The 19,787-nt window shown below is 36.6% G+C and overlaps 1 protein-coding gene across 4 annotated transcripts in view; it reads right to left on the bottom strand.

Annotated features, from left to right (window-relative positions):
- The window catches only part of aldh1a2 (aldehyde dehydrogenase 1 family, member A2), a 42,120-nt gene that overhangs the window by 20,339 nt on the left and 1,994 nt on the right, over positions 1–19,787 (bottom strand). For 3 of the 4 annotated variants that reach the window (XR_012382273.1, XR_012382274.1, NM_131850.1), the window contains 3 exon segments: positions 5,552–5,656; positions 4,891–5,031; positions 2,067–2,196 (listed from right to left, as the gene is read on the bottom strand). Coding sequence is in view for 2 of the 4 variants with exons in the window: in NM_131850.1 (NP_571925.1) it covers positions 2,067–2,196; positions 4,891–5,031; positions 5,552–5,656 (376 nt within the window). In the remaining 2 variants the exon portion in view is untranslated. 4 annotated transcript variants of the gene reach the window in all.

Below are 19,787 nucleotides of genomic sequence, written 5' to 3' on the forward strand. Positions count from 1 at the left end.
CATGCGGTACAGGTGATTTAGGTATGTGTATTGTGTATTAGGTGTGTGTGGGTGTTTCCCAGTAAAGGGTTGCAGCTGGAAGGGCATCCGCTGGGTAAAAAATATGCTAGATAAGTTGGCGGTTTATTCCACTGTGAAGACCCTAGAATAGTAAAGGGACTAAGCCGAAAAGAAAATGAATGAATGAATTTTAAATGTTTAAATGGACATGTTCCAATGCTGTTTTCGATCTAATCAGTAGGCATCAAACCTTAGAGTCACACGTGTCTTGTCTCAAAGTATAAGACCTCTTTTGGTCAATTTGTTTTCTCTGTTAAGGGAACCAAATTGTGGAATGATTTACCTGTTAGCCTAAAATTAGAAAGTTACATAAATATTTTTTGTAGTGTACTTAAAGTAGTTAAAAACAAAAGAGCAGTCAGTGTTTCACAAATAGTCTACTATAAGTTTGTTTGATCATGCTGCCTTTGCTTTTGCCTTACAGCAATTTTATGTAAAGAATTATAATGTTGTGTATATGTATCTATTTCATTTACATTTAATGTCAAGCCTCCCGTGGACAGGTGTTGAGAATTTGGAGATCTGCTAAAGCCTGCTAAAGCCTGAAGTCTGCTAAAGTCTGCTTAAATAAATGTTTTTGGTCGTCCAGTGTAATTGTGATGTCCAAGTCAAATGAATACTGTAAATACTCTTAATTTTCACCACTGTTTGAAAGTTTGGGGGTCTTAGTGTAGAGTCATAAAACTGTTCCTAACACCTTTTTGGAAATAGGCTCATTTTACAACTCTCCCAGAGTTAAACAGTTGAGTTTAAACATCTTTGAATCTATTTGGCTGATCTCATTGTCTAGTGGGAGCACCTTTCCTTGATTATTATGCCAGTATGAGAGGATAGTTCCTAGCCATATTGGCATAGAAAAATGCAACTTTTAATTTTCTGTCAGTCTTAGGACACAATGTAACTACACAAGAGTCGAGCTTTAAATCGGAAAATCAGCAAAGCTCTTTTTGGATTTTTTTATTTATTTATTTTTTTGAGTGAGATGTTAAAGGTCCAACCTAAGTTGGAGTTAAAATTGCTCCCTCCAGACCTGGAAATCAGCTGAATATATTTAAAAATGGTAAAACTCAGCTGTTTAACTCTAGGGGAGTAGTAAAATGAGCCTATATCCCAAAAACGTGGAGTGTTAATTTAATGAATCCTTGCTGAAAAAAATTAATATTATTATTTTAATCTTATTAAATACTTTAAGTTATTTTAAAAATATTTAACTATTGATTAAAATGTTTAAATATAATTGTAATACATGTTGAATAAACATTAAATATCTAAAAGAAACAATAAGAGTGTATATTTTGTAAATGTTTAATATTATAAATATTAATAAGTTTATTATTTAAGGCATGTGTTTGAAAATCCATGCTGTAGTGCCAAGTAATTGCAGTATTTCTGCATTTACTCTTCAGTGTCTGGACTTTCAGCAGTGAAACTAAACTGAACTTCAACTCTGAAAACTGGACTGACACGATTTCAATTTACCAGAACTTCCATGTTAAGCTGCTTTAACACAATCTACATTGTAAAAGCGCTATACAAATAAAAATAAACTGAATTATATTACTCATGGTCATTCTTATCAAAAGCCTAAATTACTTTTGCTGCATGTTCCATCGACTAATTTAATATGAGTTGAACCAACATAATTCTTGACTTTGTTTTGGGGACAACTTAATTGTTTTATGTTCAATCCACTTAAAGCTATGTTGATTTGTGTTGGGACAACATGAAGGAATTGTGGGAACGCTGCATTTTTTACAGTGAGCTTTACTTCTATTTTAGAGGTACTGATTACTGTGAGATAAAACTTTGCAAGCCTTTAAAACGTTTAATTTTAGGATGTTTTTTTTTTTTCATTTTAGTACTCTTCAACTTTTAGCTTTGATTCCCCTTTGTTATGGGGGTTCAGGCCTTAATTAGAGAGTAGAGCCTCCCCAAAATCCCCTATCATTAACATGCTATTTGTGTGTGTGTATGTAAGGTTTATGACAGGGTGCGCATCAGCTTACCAATTGGAATTGTAGACCCGTGGATCTTATCTGCCCATCCAGCGTAATATCGAAATGTTTTAATGATCCCCTGAAGGTCCACAAAGAAGCAGGGGAGGAAAGGTTTGCCGCTGTCCAGAGACTCCAGGGTCTGGAAGGAGAGAAGCAGATGAGAGTGTGGGTGTGTGATGAAAAGTCACTCATAGGGATTGAACCTGACACCCCCCATGCTGCATATCTAAAGCACACACGTACATCTGCTCCCCAAAGAAACATGATACTCATACAGCCCTCACCAGAGACCTGACTTTGTTATCTCTGCGTCAGCCGGCTGTGATTTCTTATCGACGTGGGATTAGATTGATATAAAGAGTGATCGTAACCACATGGACATTGCGTTTCTCTTTTAAAGCAATTCGCTCTGACACTTGTTCCGAGCTAGATGAAGAAAATCTGTTGTTTCAGTCCATTTAGGACAAAGTCTAAACCATAACATGAAAGAGATTTATTCAAAATGGCCGCAGCGAGAGCTACATGCGTGAAGACAAACACTGCGCTCTTGTCTCCTCCGACACATCTCTGCTAAAGAGAAGTAAAAGCAGATGTCTACGACGGAAGAACGGCGGAGATAAAAGCAAATCACGACACAAAACAATACCTCACCTTTACATTTTGCTCCTGACCTAAGTGATCGTTAGCACCCAAAGGTCATGTGTCATCATCATGGCTTTCAGATATTTGCAGAACACCTCAAAACTGGTTGAAAAACAGCAGTTCCTGCCTCAGTAAGCCCCAAGCAGACAGACAGGCCACTCATTAGACACTTGCTTATTGTTGTGAGTGTCTTTGTCTGCTCAGATGGCTCTGTCCTGTTGAATCTGATTCTCACTCAGAAAAAACTGGCACTGACCAGAATGAGACTTGGGTTAAGTCTGCCCCTGGTTCGTGAGTGAAGGTGATAGATTTGAGGGAGTCAGGACTGATGCCAACAACAGATGCCAACGTCAAAGTATCCTATTATCAGATTTAGTATTAAAGATTATAAAAGAGAGATTATAAAGAGTTCAGGTGCAAAAACCACTAAAAGCCATCTGAAATGTTCAGGTTCCTGTGTGTAGGTTCTTTTCGTGACCTTTAAAATGAAATAGCTCAGCATAAACATAGGAGGCTGAGAAAAATGCTAATTTTCGATAAATTCCCGACGACACATAAAGGTTTTTGCACTCAAACTGCATGTGAATTAATGTATCTAAAAATTTATTTTGTCACCAGTCTGTACCTCTTGTAGCCAATCCAAGTTTTAGGAACAACAAATAATAACTTGACTCCTAGTTGCACCTTTGATATCAGAAGTGGCTTATATGAAAGGTAAAGGCCTCTAGATTACACTTATTTTTCCAAAATAAAATATGATCATGCCTTGATTTTTAATTATTTTTTAGGACAGTAAGGTCTGACTTTGCTTAGACAAAACTCTTGTCATTCAACAGAAATAATGTAACGTATAGAATATAAAGTCATGGTGCACTGAAAAAATAATTCATATTGTGTATGGCTCTCATGAGCTTAGAGGACTGCATCCATACATCTCTACAATGACTCAGATAACTGATTAATAAAGTCAACTGGAATGGCAAAAAAGCATTCTTGCAGGACTCCCAGAGATCATCAAGATTCTTTGGATTCATCTTCAATGCCTCCTTCATCAAACCGCATACATGCTCAATAATGTTCATGTCTGGTGATTGGGCTGGTCAATCCTGGACCACCTTGACCTTCTTTGCTTTCAGGAACTTTGATGTGGTGGCTGAAGTATGAAAAGAAGTGCTATCCTGATGAAGAATGTGTAATGTTTGTAATGTATTAGGCAGCACAAATGCCTTGATACCTCAGGCTGTTGATGTTGCCAACGACTCTGTAGATCTCTTGCACGCCCCCATACAAAATGTAACCCCAAACCATGATTTTTCCTTCTCCAAACTTAGAGAATCTTGGGTCCATGCAGATTCCAGTAAGTCTTCTGCAGTATTTGTGATGATTGGGATGCAGTTCAACAGATTATTCATCAGGAAAATCTACCCTCTGCCACTTTTCTAAATGATCAACTAAAAGTCAAGTTAATATTTCTTGATCTTTCATCTGGGATCGACGACAAGACGTTTGTCAGGTAGCTTATGTACAATAAATGCTGCTAAAATGATTTTAATAATACTTAGGGCTTAATTGGTCCGCTCTTCAGCTTATGAAAGTACTATTTAGCATACTTAACGAGTAACTGTAGTACCTTTTGAACAGTATTTTTCTTCAGAATAGAATACATAATTATAAATTACGTTTAAGTATTTCCCAATCAAAATGTAGATCAAATATACGTCTTTTCTATCAGTGTAGGTCAAGTATACTTGAAGGGATAGTTCACCCAAAAATTATAATGTACTGTTTACTCACCCTCAAGTGGTTCTAATCCTTTAGGAGTTTCTTTTTTTAGACGAACACAAAAGAGGATATTTTGAAGAAAGTTGAAAATCTTCTTCCACAGTAGGAAAAACATTTCATGGAAGTCAGTGGTTACAGGTTTCCAACATTTTTCAATTCAACTTTTTTGTCTAACAGAAGAAACTTAGAAATGTTTGAAACCACATAAGGCCAAGTAAATGATGGCTGATTTTAGGTGAACTATCCCTTTAAGTGTAATTCCAGGTGTTTTGTTTCTGAGAAGTATATAAAATATCTGAGGAAAAAAGTCTGGAGGACACTTTTAAGTGTAAAGTATATTAATAACACACTTATTGCAAGGGAAGACTTGGTCATTAAGTCTGACAAGAGTGTTGGATGGAGTACTTACAGCAAGGTAAGCACTGTCTCTCTCCACCAGATCAGCCAATTTGAACAGTAGCTTCCCCCGTTCAGATGCATCCATCTTCCTCCATACTGAACCCAGAGAGAAGGCCGAACGTGCAGCCTGCACAGCTTTATCCACATCAGCCTAACAGAAAGGGTGAGACAGAAAAGAGACAGAGATATAAGCAAGAGGAGGGAGAGCGAGAGCGGAGAGCACATTTAATGATATAACATTATCCTCCAAACAGGTGTTTGTCCACCTCAGGGACAAATTAAATCCATTCATTCCGGATGAGTCTCAATGACTTCCCCAGTTGCACGTTCAGGGGGTCTCTATTTCCTGTATCCATTCTGGTTTTCCACACTTTCTGCCTGATTTACAGAGAGGAACTACAGCCTCTAGCTTGCTTAACCACATTAGACTGAACTACAGCCCCTTCCCTCCCTCTCTTTCAGTTCTGGATGCTTATTCATGCTGAGTGAAGGCTGAAAGTGAGAAGCACAATAGCGGCGCTGGACGACTAAATGTAGTCCAGCAGAGCAATTGTGCCAAACCTGTTTCTGGCAATGCTTTGACCAATTACCAAATACACACTCTGCTGACAAACACACTAGCATGCTAAGAAACCACACACGCGCGCGCGCACACACACACACACACAGACCTTGTCGGCTTCCTGGACATCACAGATCTTCTCTCCTGTGGCAGGGTTGTACGTGGCGAAGACCTTGCCGCTCACAGAATCATGCCATTCATTATTAATAAAAATCTACAATGAGAGAAAGGAAAGATATTGTTTAGTTTTCACAACAGTTTTAAAGCAACAAGGTGGAAGTTAGGCAGAACTATCTCAGAATTGTAGCTTTGTGTTGTGGAAAGGTTGTCTGAATGTTCTGAATGAAAGTTCTTCCAGTGATTCCAGTAAATATTCTGCTTTCTAATGTTCTCAAAATGTTACCACAAAATCATTTCAGCAATTCTTTGATAGAAGTGCTATAAGCAAGAAGACATAAAACTATATTAAAATTTGAAATGCTGAAATGAACAATGCAGCCAATTACAAAAAACTTCTATACAAAAAAATATTTTTTATTCTTAATATACAGTGCAATACTGCAAAGAAGATTATTTTGATTAAATGTTATTTTTTCCCATTCTGATATTACTATTGTGACTATTACTAGTCCATTCATTCATTCATTTTCGGCTTATTCCCTTTATTAATCTGGTGTCGCCACAGCGGAATGAACCACCAACTTGCCGCATATATTTTACGCAGCGGATGCCCTTCCAGCTGCAACCCATCACTGGGAAACATCCATACACATCCATTCGGACACATACACTACGTACAATTTAGGCAACCCAATTCACCTATATTGCATGTCTTTGGGCTTGTGAGGGAAACTGAAGCACCTGGAGGAAACTCACGCGAACACAGGGAGAACATGCAAACTCCAAACAGAAATGCCAACTGACCCAGCTGCAGCTCGAACCATTGTGCTACCCACTGCACCACTGTGTCGACATACAGTTTTCAAAAATATTGAAAATGCTTTATTTCTATACCATTTTAAGTTTAGACACTTAAGCATTTTATCAGTTTAATATAAATATGAAGTGCATGTTTGTATCATCAGTAATTAAGAGTGCTGGTGAAACAGATATAAAAAAACGACATGGAGAGGTAATTTGATAAATAAAAAAGTAGTCAAAATGATTGCGTTACAGCTTAAATAAACATTTTAATGCGAAAACAACATTACACAGGCATAATAATACAGCTGTTCTGTGTCAGTTATATCAGTTGACTGCTGGAATTCAACATTTTTAACCCAACTGGTTGAGCTAATAAGTAAATAACCCAATAAAGGTTCAAAATAACCCAACAAAGCACAAAATATTTAACCCAAGTGGTTATTAATAAATATCCCAATAAAGGTTAAAAATAGCCAAACAAAGCACCAAATATGTAACCCAACTGGTTGTGCTATTAATAAATAAGTCAATAAAGGTTCACAATAACCCAACAAAGCACCAAATACTTTTCACTCAACCATTAGGTCAAATAAATAACTTTTTATAAGTTTTTTTAGAGTGTACATATCATCAAACTTATAAATGTACCTTATTTAATCTGTAGAAACTGAGACCAGATATATGAATGAATCATTCTTATGAACTGACCCATTGTTATAATTATTTCATGATGAACCTGCTGAATCAGTTAAAACTGCATGTTGAGCTCAAAACATTCCAAGAACCCCAATTAATCCCCAGTCAATATATAATATTGCTGATATGACCTTTATAAACTTATACAATTCCATATTTTCAAAAGTACATGATGTGTATAATAATAGTTTATCCCTCCATCAAGCTGTTGTATTAAGACAAATGTTAGGATAAGAATTAAGCAAAACATCTTGCACACCATCTATAGACTCCCATGAGGAGTTATGGCGAGTTAGTTTAACTTCGCAATGATGCACAGAATCACAAGAGGCTGTCTTTTTTCTCTTCCCGTGTGTTTCATGGTTGTGGTGTGAGAGGAATCTCTGGGAACCGTGTGCTATTGCAGAGCTGCCCAATATCACTCTCTTGGGAGTGATCCAGCAACCAGACAGAAAGAGGTGGGGGAAAGGGGAAAAGCAGAGATAAATCCCTATCAGACATACAACACGCACACGGATATAAGTGCATAGGTGCGCACACACACAAACACAGAGATACACACACACACACAGACGCACGTTTCACAACATCACTGCTCGTTTACGAGACCATAAAACACGGGCCGCACTCTGGCTCTGGTGATGCGTTAAAAGAAGCAGCCCGTAAAACAACCGCCTCAGATTCCAAAAAGATGGATTTTTCAAGCTCGATAAAGAAGAGAAGGAAAATACATCCTTCTTTGTGCACACAATGTTCAGTTGCTTACGCTGTGACGGATAAGGTGTTAAAGCATCTGCTGGCTCTGAGCTCTACATGCACACATTCACTCCTTATGCCATTTGTGTGGAGGAAAACATCCAGTGCAAAGTGAAGTGCGGCCCTGGGCCTCCTCAAACTCTCCCGCATTTTTACTAATGTAAACTTACAGGCTTAAGTACAATTTAATTGGCTGTAAAGCACGAGGCATGTTTACTTTAGAACAGGTATAAAATGCCAGTTAACTTGGAGGCGGTTCAAACTTCCTCAGTCACTCCCACCCTGCATCTCCCCCAAAATTGGCATGAATAAATCACTCTTGGACAGGGTAGGTATCAGTCTGTACCATGCTGAATCCTCTCTGATACATTTCCATCAGACTCCCTTCACCCTCCCTCCCAGGCCTCTTGCATTAAGGGGGCCACCTTTAATCTGACTCTCATTTGGAGCACTTCATAAAAGTGTCAGTGGTTTCGTCGAGCAGAGGGCCTGTTACAAAAACAGAAAGCCCCGTAGAGGAGCGAATTAGTTTTAAAATTTATAGAGGCCACTGTAGTGGAATGCCTTAAATCAGGGGCGGACTGTGACAGGCCAGTGGGCTGGGGAAGAATGCAGATGGTGGGTAGCTTTATGCTCTTCGTAACCCCACACTTACAGCACCCCGGAACGGAGATGAGGGGAATGCTGGGTGAGCCGAGGACTGGGCCACCATCTAAATCACCACTAGAAAAAGACGGCCATTAGAGGCCATTTGGCCCAGTCTTCCCTGAGCTCTGGGGGCTCTCGGACTTTTGTCTCTTCCCATTGAGAAAGTTGATAAAGAGTGACAGGCCGGTGCAGTAAATCAACTCTCAAGCTTTCTTTATACTTTGGCTTTGATTAAAGAAAAGGGATAAGAACGCAAGTGCAAAAGTGCAGAAATTCATATTGATCACCGCTTCTTTTGCCGTAACACTGCTGGAGGCTTCAGCGGGGCTGTAAAGGACTTGAGTAATCGTGCTTCATTACTACACTTAAGCATTATTTTGGGGGATTTGTTCTTTACTGTTGAAACAGAATATTTCTCGTCACAAAAATGTGCTTTTTATTCATTACAAGATTAATTTAAGCCTCTAAAGTTAGAAAAATAGAGTTTTTTACAGGTCATAATGTCTCCTTTAATAATGTCTACTTTATTGAATTCATTTTATCAAATGACCAAGCCAAATAAGCTTATATAACTTGATAACTTGATTATAACATACTTGATAACTTTTAGTGCTTATAATATAGCCAACAGCCAACAAAATCAATAGACGAATTACCAGTTTGTAAACATTCAGGATGCGTGCGTACGAGGTTGCAGAAAAAAAAAAAAAACGGGAGCGCTAGCATTTACAGCGAGGGAATGACATTCGATGCGGTACAAAGTTTGTTGTTGTATTAGAGATAAGTTATATTGATTATTTATTATATATGTTGTTTACATAATACTTTCAGCATATTATAACAGCTTGTCTCCCAGTGATAAGCACAGTTATTCGGCAAAATTGAGTGAGCAGCATTCGTCTGGCAGGTCCATTTGCAATTGCACCCTCCCAATGGATAATGGATAAGACGAAATGGCCAAGCATCCAGCCCGAAATATACAACTATCACATTGAAGCTCCAAGTGATTTTACAAGAGAGAAGTTAAAGGCCTACAAGTCTTTGGATGCCAACAATTGTGTGCAAGAAATAATGCTCCATGATAACCAGATTCCAAACTTTGTAGTGCTAAAAGCCGAGGTTCTGACTAGCCAAAGACAAGAAGACAGAACTGTACAAGGCCTGGGTAATCATCAACAAGCAAAACAACTGCATTCTGACAGCGAACTGCACCCATACGGCAGAGTATGTGTAACTTACCAACGCAATCTCATGGCAATTCATATGAATTCGTAAACGATCTAATTCGTACAATTTAGTACGATTTGCTCACCACCCAATGACGCTTGCGGTTAGGGCTGGGGTTGGGTTGAGGTTTTTAAAATCATACATTAAAATCGAATTAGCCACTAAACTGACAACAGTTAAAATACTTACTATTCCTCGTGAAATCAGGCCAACTTTCATGTTTCATTCTTAGCATTCAGTGTCCGCAGTTTAATCAACCATATTTAACAGTTTTTGCTGAAATCATTGCTGCAATTAAAAAAAAGAGTAATGTGTATGATTCAGCATAGTGTGAACTTACCTTTTATAACATGAGAACTGCAGTGTCGAGCATTTTTTAATTAAGTCCTCAATCCATTCAGCTCTTCTTATGGTTGTTAGCCAAATACGTCTGCGGTTGGCATTAAAAGCAGCGTGGTGTATGGTAAAATTTAGGTTTTCTATTTTTGCACTTTCGATTTTGGCATCCTACCACACAACATGACACGTTTGCCATTGAAACTGGTCTTTTTTTTGCGGTATGCGTAGGTTGGTAATTCTTCTTTAGCTTGATTTATAGACCAAAATCATAAAAGGCTTTCTGTTTTAATGTGGCATAAATTATCCATATTTGTCCTTTGCGAAGAGACATCTCATCAGTGACCACAACATGTTTAAAAGAAATGAAACCATAAAAACATTCCAATTACAGCACTGCTAAATATGGACAAGCCCAACTCAAGTGTGAACATGGTCGATGAAGAGTCCATAAACAACTATATTCAATTGTCAAACAACTTTAATATCAGCTGCGGTTGAATTTAAACTCATGGTGACAGGTTTCAGGATGCTGCTCATCATTACAAACTTTCAGACAGTTTAAAAGAGAGAAGATACCACAGTTTTCTTATATATTTTAACTCTCATCCACTTCAAGAGAGTGTTCTAACTCAATATACTGTAGCAGAGTTTGTTCGAGTACTGAAAGAAAACGAAAACTAACCGTCAAGCTGTGACATCTAGATTTTGTTTACAACAGCAGGAGGGCAGAAAATGTATTATCTTGTAAACAAAACAGCCACTTGATGCAGTACACAAACAGAAAGTGAAGCGCTGCCAGCTCGTCCTACGCTAGCACATTGTACTACAGGCCATTAGGAAAGCGGACAGAGAGAGGATAGGCTGAATTTTTTTATACGCAGGCAGGCCACAGCACAAGACAGCTGCAAACATTTAGAATCACTCCAGGTTTTTTTATTCAAGCTGTCAGTCTCTCTGTGCTGACTGCGCTCGTCTGCAAAGCTAATTAGATGGCGAGATATGCGGTGCCTATCATAAACAGATTGTGGAAGAGGGACCCACAGCACACGATGACAGCATCACTAGGCTTATACTCCTTATTGCTGAGATTTTTATCACCAGCATTACTTCACACAGGAAAGAGGGTTATCGGCCACAAAAGCAGAAGGTCTACTTGGTTCCTCTGGGAGAGTTAGTGCAAGAGAAGAGACTGCTTTTGGGCTAGTAGTGACTTAAAATGGCTCTAGCAGTTGTAGAATGCTGATCTGTTTCTCATCTGCACCAGCGAGCTCTCTGGAGGATTCATTCGCACAACTGCAGGAGGAAGCGGAGCAGGAACGGGGACGGAGGATGCCAAAGCTCACGCTACAGCCAGTGAAACATCTGTTTGGCCGCCAGCGCCTGCTAATGGCTCAGACACATGAGAGATATTTAATGGCAAACATTTCTTGGCCATTGCAAAAAAGATTCTTTTTTTTATGTATGCTTTATCTTTTTGGGGGGAGGGGGGAATTCCGGAGCCAAACAGGGCACCTGCAGCACCCCACTCGGCTTGAACAGGAAGTTTCATATCTTTTCCAGAGAAGTTCACTTTCCCTTTGCAACTTGGGTTCATTTTAGGATGTTGATAATCGCTGATGTTACAGGAGAAGAGCGAGCTTAAAGGCATAGTTCAGACAGAAATGAAAACATAACATTGTGGTTGAATAACTTAGACCACCCAAAATGTAGGTAATTTAGGGGGAAATTTTATTTGGTATAATCATTCCTATTAACAATATATTTACTAAGGCTTTGAGCTCAATAAACTAATAATTAGCTGCTTATTAATAGCTAGTTAGGTAGTAGTTGGGTTTAAATATTGGGAGGACTAGGGGTGTAGAAGAAGTTCATACTTTATAAGTACTAATAAACAGCCATTTACTTAATAATAGGCCTTCAATAGACCAGTAGTTAATAGCTAACTAAAGTGTTGCTTAATTTTCTTCTTCAATAGAACATTCAGGAAGAGTTTTAGCTTAATTCCATGTTCCTTGGACATTTATAAAATGCAAGCCAACAATTATCATTAAATCAGGAAATAAATAGACCCTTATGACCTAATGCTGTGGCTGAGGTTTTTCAAAATGTGGCATTTCCCTTAACAACCAAAACTGGACTAAAAAAAATACACTTGGCTTGGGGAAAAACACTTGGTGAACACACAAACATAATGCTGTAAATAATTTTGAGTGTCTGACATAGGTCAATTATTGTGTTTCATGTGACCTCTGTGTATTGCCAGGAGTGTCAGGTATTAATTTTATTTTAGACCATATGTTTTTTTTTTGGTCCCACTTTAAATTAGGTGGCCTTAAGGTGACACTTTGTTTTGATGGTCCATTTGAGTATTAGTAGACTGTCTGCTTAATATCTGTTGATATGCTCCTTCAACAGACATTTAACTGACTATAAGAAACTTTGCAAGTACATGCCAACTTACACTAACCCTAACCCCAACCAAACAGTCTACTTATAATATACTGAGAATTAGTTGGCATGTAAATGCAAGGTAACTGAAATTCAACAAACGGACCATCAAAATAAAGTGTGACCATACAATGTATTTACTGTGTTCATAATGTATTACAGAACTCTTTTGGTGCTCTTGAGGTGGGATATGGGTAGGGTTAGGGATAGGTTTAAGGGATGGTTTTCAAATGTAATTAGAGAAATGATTACAGATGTAACTACATGCAGGCATTTATAAGTACAATGTAAAAACACGTATTTAAACAATAAATTATTAATTTCAGTATAGGTACATATTAGTTAAGGCCACTTAATATAAAGAGGGCCTTGTATACAGTACATGCATCAAATAATAAATACAATGTACTTAGTGTGTTTATAATGTATTGCAGAATACTTCTGATGCTGTATAAGGGGTATACGGGTAGAGATAGGCACAGGTTTGGTGGGTAGGTTTAAGGGTAGGTTAATGTGTAAGGGATGGTCAATAGTCTAACTACAGAAATTAATTAGAAATGTAATTACTTTCAGGTAATTAATCAGTTATAAGAACAATGTGAAAGCATGTATTTACACAATTACATTGTGTTAAATGACTCATTTCAGTGTAAGTATCTATTACTGAAGGCCACTTATTATAAAGTGAGACCTTGTTTTGACCTGGTTGACCATCAACCAGTGACTTTAAAACTTGGCATTTTAAGAATGAACAAGGACCACAGTTTTAGCTAAAACCCTATTTATGTTGTACTGAAGAAATAAGGCCACCTGTATTTTGAAATAAATTAGCGACAAATTCTTTGGTGAACTATACATTTAAGACATTGAAGCAAGGCTGCATTTCTCTATAACTTTTGTGTAACTTGATTCATTATTTACTACAAGTGTGATGTCAAACCGTGGAACACATATTAACCTAAAATACAAGCTCACAAAGGCTAACGCTGTAGTATCAAACTTAGTTACAGAACTGCATATGAAAGAGGTTAAAAATGGAAGCACAAAATGAAGAAAGCATTATATTAAGGCTTGAATGTTACATCTTAAAAGTTGCCTTCATTTGAAGTGGCTGTTTTGAACTAACATGAATAAAGACAATTCTGTAATCGATGTATTAACCTTTTTATGTATTAAATCTTTTACTTAATTAAATTACCCATGAAGTGTTAACCTAATAGTTCCAAAAATTGAAAGGTTTGTGTCAGAATTTTTATCATTCCTAAATTTCTATCTAGTGTGTGGCACAAAAGAAGATACTTATTTTGATGATTGGTTCAGTATCAACAATACTGATTATTGATGCTTGTTGATACAAAAATAGTTTACAGTGATACCACAATCAATGCATTTTTCAAAATATAAATTTTATATCCACACAAAAAGAAAGCCATTCAGGTTAGGAATAATATTAGGGTCTATTTTTGGTGTAGTTTTTAAAACTAACTGAAATATATTGCAAAGCTTTACACGGATAAAATATATATTTTAACTGCAAAAAAAGGTCATACGTTTTTAACATTTAAATAAATTAGCATGTTTAAGCATGATATTGCTAATAATTTGAACACAATCAAATGTTAGTCCCCAAGACGGGAAAAAAGCAGTGCAAAGGCAAAAGATAATCAATGAGGAAGATGTAAAGAAAAGATCAAGCGTAAGAAAGGGGGGAAATTATAAGTCAAAGCAAAAGAGGGTGTGAGAGAGAGAGTCCTCACTGTGCCGCTTATAATAAATCAAGCTTCTCAGCGCATGCTCTACTCTGGCCGCTGTTTGATGTGAAGAAATGGTGGGTTTTGAAGTGAAAAACTCCAGAGGTATGGGACAGACTCTCGTAAGTCAGGGCCACTGACCCTAACAGTGAGACACGGCCATATATTACACCCTGCTGGACAGCTTCTAGAGCAGAAAACCCCCCTGACTCCCATCTGTACTATCTCATGCACTGACGGATTGATGAGGCCTACCTCATTCACTCAAGCTGTCTCCCAGATTAGCTTACAAAAGTCCTCACTTCAGCGCACACTACTGTCCTGGCTGGACGCTTAAGCCCTTATAATATAAAGACATGTCCAACAAATGGCTATCAAGTGTCTCTTCCTCCCTGAACCTCTCAGTAAAGAAACCACACACACATACACACACACAAATATTCAAAGTACAGTTTCTCCATCATTCACCCATTAATATTTGGATCAATGTTGTTAGACTCTACTCATGTATTGTATTGACAATAACATCTAGATTTTTTTCAAGACATTTTAGGTAACACTTTTTTTTATATATTTTTGATGATCCCCTTTAAACTTTCTGTTGAGTAGCTTTGCAATGGCATTTCAATTAGTTCACATTAGAGTATTAGTGGACTGTCTAGTTCATTTCTACTATCAATTTATTTTTAATGGTCCAAAACATTCTACTGACTTTAGCTTGAGTTTGGATGAGCGCGTCACTTTAGTTAGTTACTTGACATACAAAATTCACTTTTGGTGAACCAAATATGTAAAAGAATGACCATTAAAATAAAATGTTTGCTTAATCAAATGTTATTTCGAATAGATAAATCACAATGTGACACTGGACAACAAAACCCGGCATGTTGCACAGGTACATTTTGGGTAATAGTCAAGATTTATTTTTATTTATGCCAGAATCATGCAAACGTTAAGTAAAATTTTTCTTTCAAGTTACCTAGTCAATGATCCACTGCAAACATATAAAAACATATTTTTTTATTAGAAAAAATGCATTGCTGAGAAAATTTGAACACTTTTTAGGGGCAACTTTCTCATTATTTAGATCAGGAGTGCCCAAATTTTTTCTTATAAAGGGCCAAAAACCAAACTTGATGAAGGCTTGTGGGCCAAAGGTAATTATAATTGCCATGGGTGATTTCCTAATTCATTTTATAATGTTAAAAATTAAAACATTGCTTTATATTAACTTTTTACAAAACATTTTACAATGAGCTTACAACAGTAAAAACAAAACCTCATTTATAACAGAATTACACTAGTTTTTGCCTTGATTTGCTTGCCGATGTCTTTTGCATAGTTTTTTATCTGTCGAAGTGGTACATTATTTACATAATTAAAAATCAGATTCATTTACAACATTTAATTGAAACATTTAATTTCAGTTTTTTTAATTGCTGAGCTACAAAATAAGTTACGTCAAATTAGAAATGATGATCTCTGTGTTAAAAGCGTTTGCCCCAACCCTTTCCATCATTCTCAAAGAATGAGTGGGAAAAATCAAAGGTTACAAGGGGGCCGCGGGCCCTTCTTTGGGCATCTCTGATTTAGATGTTTTTTAACTTTCAGATTCCAGATTTCAATAGTTGAATCTAAACCAAATATTTCCCTATTCTAACAAACTATACATCAATACAAAGCTTAATGATTTTTAAATATTAATTAACTTTCCAAAAAAGAAAAGAGACACGTAGATGATTTTGTGGCGGAAACCGGAGCACCAGCAAGAAACCCACATGAACCCACATTGCATTTGCCTTCAGTTGTTTTATGTAAAGAATTATAATGTTGTGTATATGTATTTACTATATTGCCATTTTGTCAATTTTGTCAAGCCTCCTGTGGACAGGCAAGTTTGCTAAAACACTTAAACAAATGCATTTGGTTGTCTGGTGTAATTGTGATGTCCATTTCAAATAAATAACAATAAAAACACAGGGAGAACAGGCAAACTCCACACAGAAATGCCAACTGACCCAGCTGGGGCTCGAAGCAGCAACCTTCTTGCTGTGAGGCAATCGTGCTACCCAATGCGCCACCATGACATCCAATTTTGTGGTCTATATTCACAGATTAAGTTCATTATTATAGAAGTCTTCAAAATGTCATCATATTTATTTCCACCAAAAATATAAACCATGGATTGCTTTAACCCAAATTTGTACAAAATATGTATCAACCCAATAGTTTAAAATTTTACCTAACTATTGGGTTGGTCCATATTTTAAATAAATCTGAATAAAACAACCCAACAGATTGAAAATCTGGAGTGCCAGGGTGAATAATTGACAAAATTGTGAATTATGAGTGAAATACACCTTCATACGTTAAACATCATTCAGTAAAAATCCTAGAATAGCAAAGATCCTCTGCACTTCACTTTTTTATTCAATACCATCAATAAATTCCCCTGACTGAACAACATTTAATCCAAATACGCAATTTCCAATTGCACCGCACTGGGGAAAGTGAGAGAGTAATCGTCTGTCTCCTGTTTCCTTTCTTCTTCCAGGTTGTAATCTCAAGAGTCGGCTTCACTTATGTGCTATAACTGAATGGTGTGAGTACATCATCACCCCTGCCTGCTGGAATCCAACACCTCTCTTTCAAAAACACTCTTGGGTCCCAATCAATTACACTGATATACACACCTATCAACACAACCTTTCCTTTTCTCTCTTCCAAGAAAAAAAGAAGAGAAAACATCAATAACCAGCGATCACCGGAGACAAATTTATGGCTTCCTTAGTGCCATTATCAGCCCAGTGGGCCAGCAGACAGAGAAAGAGAGAAGAGAAAACTCCTTCAACAGACTAGCTCTCCCGTGACCAGTCAAACACTCTCTTATACGCTATGTGGAGTCAACAGGAGATTCTAGAAGACAGTAAAGTGAATATTGAGCTCAGGTGTCTGCAGCAAACAACAGGACTTTGAGAAATATTGGTGTAAGTGATAAGCGGAAGCTCAATTGTAAACGTGCAATGGCAGGGCAGAGGGAAGATAAGTTGCCTATATCAGTGCACTTAATCTCAAGTCCATAGCAAATACACAGTGGTACAGGTGTAGTGACGGTCACATGATGAGTTCAAACCTGGGGTGAAAAGTTTACTGGGTGCACAAAGTCCATGTTGTTGCAACTTTGCAGTATAATATTCTAATAATTCACATTTTTGCATAAGGAAAAACACAATTCACTATAAAACAAATAAAGGATTGCTGGAGCACGAAGTCCATGCTTTATAGCAATTTTACTGTGCAGTATTTCCAACTATTCACATTTAACATGAGGAAAAACTCCATTCACTACAAAAAATTAAGAACGGGTGGAGCACAAAGTCCAAATTGTAGCAACTTTGCAATATAATAATATAATTATTCACATTTTGCATTATGAAAAACACAATCCTCTTGGGCTGCACGATACTGATAAAATCTAACATCAGAATATTTTCTTACTCTGTGATACATATTGCGATGTGACTAATATACATCTCTGCTTTTGAAAGAGTTTAGGATTTTAGATTAATTGTGATGTTAAAAAATAAAAGCATAAATAAATACAATAAAGACAAAATGACAATCAAGATAAACAGTGTTTATTAATTTTCATAGTCTAACAGTATTCAGCTACATTAATTAAAGGATAAAAATAATAGTAATTTTATAATAATAGTAAATAAATATAGTAACAATAAATAAGTCAATCAAATTAATCGCCATAAACGTTATTAATGGTACAATGTCTTGTACCTGAACAATTTGAAAATCCTCATAGGGTAACAGGCCTCAAAAAACACACGCAAATGATCAAGTATAATCCAGACTCAACATTGCATATACTGTGATGCTACTATTGCGAATGATCACATTGTTATATCGATGCTGAAACGCTATATTGTGCAGCCCTACAATCCACTATAAAACAAATGAACAATTGATGGAGCAAAAGTCCAAGCTTCATAGCCATTTTACTGTGCAGTATTTACAGCTATTCACATTTAACATGAGGAAAAACTCCATCCACTACAAAAAAAATTAAGAACTGGTGGAGCACAAAGTCCAAATTGTAGCAACTTTGCAATATAATAATATAATTATTCACATTTTGCATAATGCAAAACACAATCCATTAGGGCTGCACGATACTGGAAAAATCTAACATCACAATATTTTCTTACTCTGTGACATATTGTGATGTGAATAACAGACATCTCTGTTTTTGAAGGAATTTATGATTTTAGATTGATTGGGATGATTCTGTAGGCGTGTACATCTGCATAAAATCTATTAAACAAATTAAAAACAGATAAATACAATAAAGATAAAATGACAATTGAAGTAAACAGTGTTTATTAATTTTCAGAGTGGAACAGTATTCAGCTACATTAATTTAAGAATAAAAATAATAGTAATTTAACAATGATAGTAGTAATCAAATATGGTAATAATAATTAATTAAATAAAATTAATCACCTTTAATGTTATTAATGGTAAAATGTCTTATGCCTGAACAAATCCTCATAGGGTAACAGGCCTCAAAATCACTTGCAAATGATAAATTATGATCCAGACTCCACATTACGTATACTGCGATGTGACTATTGTGAATGATCACATTGCAATAACGATGCTGAAACGATATATTGTGCAGCCCAACAATCCTCTATAATACAAAGATGCAAAAAAATTAAGAACTGGTGGTGGACAAAGTTGCTGCAATTTTAGTGCACAAAACTTGTAATTAGGCTTTTTTCAAGTGTTAAAACACTCTCCATGACCAAAATAAGAAGTTTTATCAAATGCAGCACTTTAAATATTAATGAGGTCATAAATATAAATAATTATGAACAATGTGTTTTTATTATTATTATTATAAAATTAATAAAATTCTACCACTATGACTGAAAACCAGATAACACATCCACAAAAACCTATAACAATAAAAATGTGTATTATTAGTATTACATAGCCTGCATAATTGCTACCATCTACCTTTCCCTGCTTGATATCCTTTTACTTTAAATGCCAGAACTGGATGTGATTCAGTATTTGCATAAGTGGTTGACAACGATAGGAATGAGAAGTTAAGTATGCCCATTAATGATATTTCCATAACTCAATGTCTCTGGCATAAAGCACTGCTCATTAAAAACACAGAAAACACAATTTAAGAAGTCTCCAAGGAGTTTTGCTAAAAGGGTTTAACCTAAGACTTACACAAATAATAAAAAACTTGGCTCTGCACAGGCTACATTTGAAAGCATATTGATTGGGCATATTTGGACTGTTACATCAGAGTCTGTGCTGCACTGCACCAGGCACACAAAATCAAAATTAAGATGGGGGTGGAGAAAGACGCAGAGAGAATGAGTGAAAGAGAGGGATGGAAGACGGTATGAAGGGAGTTTACATCACCAGTGCCCAAACTGAAACCCAACACACACCCATACAAGCAGCACACACTGGATAATTCAAATTCCTAAGCATGAATCCTTCTCACACTCCCATCTGCTT

Source organism: Danio rerio, chromosome 7 (assembly GCF_049306965.1).
Source record: "Danio rerio strain Tuebingen ecotype United States chromosome 7, GRCz12tu, whole genome shotgun sequence".
Classification (NCBI taxonomy): Eukaryota; Metazoa; Chordata; class Actinopteri; order Cypriniformes; family Danionidae; genus Danio; species Danio rerio.